This window comes from Arachis duranensis, chromosome 10 (assembly GCF_000817695.3).
Source record: "Arachis duranensis cultivar V14167 chromosome 10, aradu.V14167.gnm2.J7QH, whole genome shotgun sequence".
NCBI classification, from domain to species: Eukaryota; Viridiplantae; Streptophyta; class Magnoliopsida; order Fabales; family Fabaceae; genus Arachis; species Arachis duranensis.
In genome coordinates, this window is record NC_029781.3 from 81411513 (window position 1) to 81418814 (window position 7302).

At 33.7% G+C, this 7302-nt stretch overlaps 1 protein-coding gene across 6 annotated transcripts; it reads left to right on the forward strand.

The window, feature by feature from the left end:
- Positions 1 to 3847: 3847 nt before the first annotated feature.
- LOC107470505 (DExH-box ATP-dependent RNA helicase DExH16, mitochondrial) lies at positions 3848 to 6998 on the forward strand. 6 transcript variants are annotated; one of them, XR_001588448.3, is made up of 5 exons: positions 3848 to 4195; positions 5685 to 5762; positions 6026 to 6202; positions 6393 to 6505; positions 6741 to 6998. XR_001588448.3 is itself a non-coding variant. In XM_016089908.3 (5 exons), exons 1-5 carry the CDS (start codon positions 4193 to 4195, stop codon positions 6774 to 6776), a joined length of 399 nt encoding a protein of 132 aa, XP_015945394.1. In that variant the 5' UTR covers positions 3848 to 4192; the 3' UTR covers positions 6777 to 6998. The 6 variants fall into 6 exon arrangements, 2 of the variants coding, with proteins under 2 accessions (XP_015945394.1, XP_020988639.1); XM_016089908.3 differs by having other exon boundaries at positions 6034 to 6202; XR_001588447.3 differs by lacking the exon at positions 6026 to 6202.
- Positions 6999 to 7302: the final 304 nt, after the last annotated feature.

Consider the following 7302-nt stretch of genomic DNA (forward strand, 5'->3'; position numbering starts at 1 on the left):
CTGTACAATCAAATTGTGGAGGAGCATTTACGAGAGACTGGCTTTTATCATGTTTCCCATATTGGAGTTGTCCAATGTCAGTCGACATTGGTTAATGCTCTAATCGAGAGATGGCGCCCTGAGACTCACACATTCCATTTTTCGGTTGGTGAGTGTGTTGTGACGTTGGAGGACGTGACGATAATTCTTGGTCTTCTGGCGAATGGTCGCCAGTTACAGGACCAACGTTCAGTAGTTATGAGGCCTTAGAGGCCGAATGCTTGGATCAATTTGGTGTTGCACCTAGGAAGATAGACTATAGAGGAAGCTTCATAAATTTGACGTAGTTTCGAAGACTGAAAGATCATTTAGTGTTGGCTGATGATATTCACATTCAGAGGTACATGAAGTGCCACATAATGTTATTATTTGGGACCATTATGTTTGGAGACAAGTCTGGGATAGCGATACACTGGAAGTTTCTGCCATTGCTCCGTAACTTTGTTGGGATCATACAATTTAGTTGGGGATCAGCATGCCTGACACACCTTTATAGAGTATTATGTAGGCCATCTCATGTCGACTGCAAGGAGATTGATGGTCCACTGACACTTTTGCTTACCTGGACTTGGATCTGTCTACCATTTCTTGTGTCGATTCCTGGCAATCCTCGACTCTTTTCAATTGCAAACAGATAAATATAATTACTATCTGATTTGAAAAAGTGTAGCACGTTGGTGTGGTGTTTTAATGATAAACCCCAAGGGTTTATCTTGTGTTGAATTTAGGAGATTTTATCACCTTTTACCCATATTTATTCAATGAAATAGCATGGTTTTATAACTTCTCCCTTAATTGCGCTTAAGAGTGAAAACATACTTTTTAGGACTTAAAATAGCTAAATCTAATTCTCCTTGATTCCATTAGATGCTTTGATATGTTTGCTAAGTGATTTCAGATTTAGGAGGTAAGGATTGGATCAAGGGAATGAAGGAAAAGCATGTAGAAATGGAGAACTCATGAAGAAATGTAGGAATCACAAAAGCTGTCAAGCCAACCTCTTCGCACTTAATAGACCATAACTTGAGCTACAGAGGTCCAAATGATGCGGTTCTAGTTGCGTTGGAAAGCTAACATCTGGGGCTTTAAAATGATATAAGATTTGCCATAGTTGCACCGCGTATAGAGGTGTGCACGCGCACGATACGCAGACACGCTGATGGTGGCACATGATCCACTTAATGCAACTCGTGGCCAGCGATTTTAGAAGCCTTATGGGCCCAATCCAACTCATTTCTGATGCTATTTAAGCCAAGGATTGAAGAGGGATGACATACTTTGGATCATTAGTTTAGTTTAGCTTAGTTTAGTAGTTAGAGTTAGTTTCTAGAGAGAGAAGCTCTCACTTCTCTCTAGAATTAGGATTAGGTTTAGTTCTTAGATCTAGATTTATATTCATGCTTTCTTCTACTTCTACCTTTCAATTCCTTGTTGTTACATTCATTCTTCTTCTATTCTTTTGTTGTAATTTTCTTTATGTTGTTTCTATATTTTGTTGTAGATCTACTCTTGTTCCTTCTCTCTTCTTTCCATTCTATTCAAGGTAATTCATAATAATTGTGCTTCTTTTGATTGTTGTTGTTAATTCCTTGTAATAATTGTTGTTAGATTCTATTCTTGTTATCAATTTACTTTGCTTTTCTTTTGTACCTTCCAAGTGTTTGATGAAATGCTTGGTTGGATTTTAGTATAGATTTTGTTCCTCTTGGCCTAGGTAGAGTAATTAGTGACTCTTGAGTTATCTAATTCCTTTGTTGATTGATAATTAGAAGTTGCTAATTGATTTGAATGCCTCTAAAGCTAGTCTTTCCTTTAGGAGTTGATTAGGACTTGAGGAATCAAATTGATTCATCCACTTGACTTTCCTCCATGGTTAGAGGTTAACTAAGTGGTAGCAATGAGCAATTTATGGTCACAGTTGAGGAGGATAACTAGGATAGGACTTCTAGTTCTCATATCTTGCCAAGAGCTTTGTTAGTTGTTAGTTTATTTTCTTTGCCATTTTATATTTCTTGTCTAAAATCTTAAAAACCCCAAACATAACTTACAACCAATAACAAGACACTTTATTATAATTCCTAGGGCGAACGACCCGAGGTTCAATACTTCGGTTATTAATTTTAGGGGTTTGTTTTAGTGACAAACAATATTTTGTATGAAAGGATTATTGCTTGGTTTAGAAACTATACTTGCAACGAGAATTCATTTGTGAAATTCTATACCATCAAAAATCCAATCATCGAAATGGCGCCGTTGCCGGAGAATTACAATGGTGTTGTGTTATTGGTTATTGTATATATGTGAATATTGTGAATAGCTTGATTTTTTTGGATTGTTTGTTAGTTTTTGCTAGTTTTAGGATTTTGTTTCATTATTTCTTATTAGCTTTTATTTCTTATTTTCTCTTTTCATCATGAATTCTCACTTTGGCTATGAGTGTGATTACAACTATGTTGTAGGAAGTGGAGATTACAATGAAGAGATGCATCGAGGATGGGATGACCAAAGGTGGGAGGAGCCATATGCATATGATCAATCTTCATGGCAACAACCTCCACCAATGCACTATGAAGAAGAGCCATTCTATGATGCATACACTACCACAAATATGGGCTTTAGCAACGCCAAAATTTGTAACGCCTTAAAACCATTCTCTTAGATGGTTTTAGAGAATGGTTTTTTAAACTGTCGTTGTTGAAGTTCAATTTTTCATTACGTTATAATAACAAAATAAAACCGTTCTCTTTGACTATTTTAAAGAACGGTTTTATAACCGTTACAATGATTTATTTTTAGGCAACGGTTTTTTATTGTTGTTTAAATATTTGTAACAAAAGATACACATAAAAACCGTTGCCAATATTGTAACACTTTAAAACCGTTCTATTAAATGATCTTAAAGAATGGTTTTTATAACATTGCTGTTGAAGTTCAATTTTTCACTACGTTATAACAACAAAATAAAACCGTTCTCTTTGACTATCTTAAAGAACGGTTTTATAACCGTTACATCAATTGTTTTATGAAGAAATAATTTTCTAATGTTGTTTAAATAATTTAACAAATAATAGTTTTTGTTCCATTTAATTCCCGCTCTAAAATTTAACATATAATATTTTTTTACACTTAAAGAAAAATCCAAAAAAAAATATTCAGAACCCTAACGCAGACTTTCCGCTCGTTCTTTTTCCTCCCTCTAGCGAACCCTAACCCACCACCATTCATCATCTTCCCTCCCTCTACTAGCGAGCCTTAACCGATCACCATAACCCACCATTCATCATCGTACGTTAGCCATCATCGCATAACTTCACGCAGTCCTCACCATACCATCGAGCCCCAACCCACCTTAATATGAACTCTTTATTTTTAGAAATTAATCAATTAAGAATAATTAAATTAATTTTATTAATATTTAGAGTTAAAGCTAATTAATATTCTTGTGAAATTTTTATAATTGGTTATTTCACATAATTTAAAATTAAAAATTCAGTAATAGAAAAACTATATAATTTAATTTAAGTCACTTTTATTATAAATAAATTATGATTTATTTTATTAATTTGAATTCTTAAAAAATTAATTTATTAATTTATTAGGAATGATTAAATTAATTTTTATATTATAATATTTTGTAAAATTATTATATCACTTGTATATATTTTATTCTAACTCTAAATTCCCAAATAAAATTCTAATTTAACAATTCCTAACCCTAACATAATGTAAACATACAGAGTCACATACAGAAGGGGAAATAGAGAGGGGGAAAACGAGAGAAGAGGGAGAGCTCAAAGGAGGAGAGGGGGGATCAGAGAACGGGAAGGAGAGGGGAAGGGAGAGCGCTGCTGGTTGTGACCACAGCCACCGTCGCCGCTGACCTTTAGGGGAAAACGAGAGTGAGAGAGAGACACGCAGAACGCGCGACACGAGGAAGAGAAGGAGCTCGTCTTCGTTGCTGCCGTCGCCGCGCCATGCCGCCGCTGCCGTTCCTTGCAGCTACTGCCGGTGGAAGTAACCAAACAAGGATAGGAGGTCGCTGTTGATGCTGCCGCAGAGAGGAAGGAAGGGACGCGTGTGAGAAAGTGACGCAACAGAGGAGGAGCCGTTCCTCTGCCGCCGCCGGAATTCCTGGTCGTCTCCGCCGTCGTTCATGGTGAGTTGGTTGTGCCCTAGCTACCAGAACCACCATTTCTGAACTCTTATTGCTCTGTAACAATCCTATAGCTCAGGCAAGTCAACTTTTTGTTGTGAATCCTTTTTTCAAATTGTGTTCTGTGTAGCTTGTAGACTGGTTATAGTTATTGCTATTTTCATTGTGAATTTAAGATGATTCATTGTTATCCTTTCATTGTGAATTTAAGATGATTCATTGTTATCTGTATGAATTTAAGATGATTCATATATTTATTCTTGTATTGATTACTATACTTAATCCGAAAGGATAATTTAGACTAGCTTTGAGTGATAGGCAAATGTCAAAAAGGAATTTTAACGCATAACCAAAGGGAGATCAATTGATCAAATTAAAGCATACAAAAGTATATAGTACTAATCATTGGCACTATAATCCCCTGTAGTTTAGGATCAAACCAAACTTATCTTAAGTACAAAAGTCATTTATGTTTGATAAGAAAGTTATGCATTTACAAGATAATTTTACCAGCCTCATCCCTATCAGATAAGGAAAGGAAGATCATGTTATACATATACTGTATATTGGCACTAATTATATTTGGAGATAGTTCATGTAAAAGAAAATAAGGATCATAAAAAAGTAAGAACAGTAGTGGCATATAACAGAGTTCAAGAGGAAGAAAGAAATTGGCTTTGTAGCACAGAGAAAAATGTTACATAAAAGGACTTTTTATATTATTAGGGGGTCATTTAGTTTTATTTTCTACATAGTAATGGTAGTTCTTAAAGTTATATATAGAAGTGAATTATGGATATATTTCACCGGAGATAAAAGGTAAAAAAGGATTAAATAAGAGGTTGTAGTTGAAGCTAGCATTCAGTTATTATTTTCATGTGTTAATTAATAGTTTGAATAAAAAGAAAACCTTAATAACTTTTTTAGTCATCAAGTCACTTAGTTAGGGAAAATAAATTTAAGACAAGTTGAATATATATATTCTCTTCTTAAGCAAAAAAAAAAAGGTAAAATCATATAAATAATTGTTCATTACTATTAGTGTTGTATGTATCGTGTTCCTTTTTACTACTTTTCTTCATTTGTTTTTCCAAAGTCGAATCCATGTGTTTTGGTACAAATTAAAGAATATGTGGTATAGACTTTAGTCATGGTTGATGGATGGAAGACCGGCATACTGCGCTTTTAGCTATCACATCACCAGTGATAACTTGTGAACAAGTTCAACTCTACAATCATTCATTCATTCATTCATGTCACTCTCTTTGTTTCTCTCCACCAACTAAATGCACTACACTCTTAATTTCCCTTCCAGCAGCCTCTTAAGTAGAGTGCTGTGTATATTTACAGCAGCCTCCTAAGTAGACCAATCCATCTTAAATTCATTGTTATAGTCAATTATCCTTTTTTGTGAATTTAATTGCATATTTCATTCACTTGTCTTATATAAACAATGGACTAATTGGTAAAAGTTGGCATTCATATTGTTCAGAAGAAAATTGAGAATCAAGGAAAGCATCTTTGTTTAGTAGTATATGGCTCGCTGCCACCAGAAACTCGAACAAGGCAGGTGTGGACTCTTACCTAAGTTTTAATTTCCGTGTTGCCTTTCACTTGTTTCATGGAAACCTGATATTTGAATTTAAAGTTTTACTCTCTCTTTCCATACAAAAATTTATGCTATTTGTTTCCTTTTTTCGAAAACTTCACGCGTGTCAATAATTGACAATAAATATCATGCTAACCAGAATCAGTTGTGGTCCAGTGTTATTTATAATGGATTGTATTTGGATGCCAACCCTTAAGGATTTTCTGAGTTGAAATTTTAATTAGGACTTCAGGCAAGCATGTTCAATGATGCAACAAGTGAGTTTGATGTTCTAGTGGCCAGTGATGCCATCGGAATGGGTCTTAATTTATACATATCTAGGATCATATTTCCAACGTTGAAGAAGTTTGATGGTTTTAAATTTTGGGACTTGACTGTATCTGAAATAAAACAGAGTGCAGGTAACACAAGATTCAACTAAGTAGATAGACACCTTTTTGAAAAAAAGAAAAAAAATAAAGTCAAGAATTGTATTTTATGTTATGTTTTTAGAAATTAATCAAATTATATTTTTATATTCTATTCAAATTTGGAAACTTGGATATTTGAATCTTATTTTTTTCCTGGGTTTTTGGATGCATATTATTGTAGGGAGAGTTGGTAGATATGGGTCAAATTTTTCTGTTGGAGAAGTAACATGCATGGATGCAGAGGATCTACCCTTACTTAATTCATCTTTAAACTCCCGATCACCCACTTTAAAGGTAACTTGACTTTGATCACCCTATATGTATGTGTTCCTAGACCAAAAAAGTTGATGAAGAAGAAAAAATGAACAAGAAGACTCACTTTATGTCAAGCCTTTTGTTGATAACTTGATATGAATAAATTTCATTTCAAGACTTCTATTTTGATGATTTATGTTTTAACACTTATTCTGATGTAGTGTGCTGGATTACTTCCTACTTCACACTTTTGCTATTTTTGTTTTATTTACAGGAAAACCATGTTGAAGGGGAAAATGAACTTAATTAAGGTCACAAATTTTGAAGAGCAAATGTTAGCTAGTAAAAGTCATGAACTTGTAGCATGATGACGATAAACCTACTTGTTACTTAGCTATTTCAACTCTCTTTTGTTATTGTATTTTTCGCAAAATTAGTTGATATAGTTTGAGGTTGTTATGACTTAGGCTAGTACTGTAGTATTTTTTAAAACGATGATGATAATTAAAAGTAGTTACGACTTAGACTAGTATTATGGTATTTTGCAATGATGATATAATGTGATTGTGGATCTTATGTAATACTTTATAAATCAAATTTGATGGTAAATGTTCAATTAGTTTTCTTTAGTAATTTGATTCAAATAGTTAAAGTTATTTATTGATATTAAATAAAAAAAAAGTTGGAACTAATTTCATTCATGAGAAAACTATTGTAAATAAAAAATTATATATTACAAAAACCGTTGTCAAAGGTCACAAAAGGTAATGGTGTTAAAACCGTTGTCAAAGACGACTTTGCAATGGTATTAAAGCCGTTGCCAAAAAATGACACCG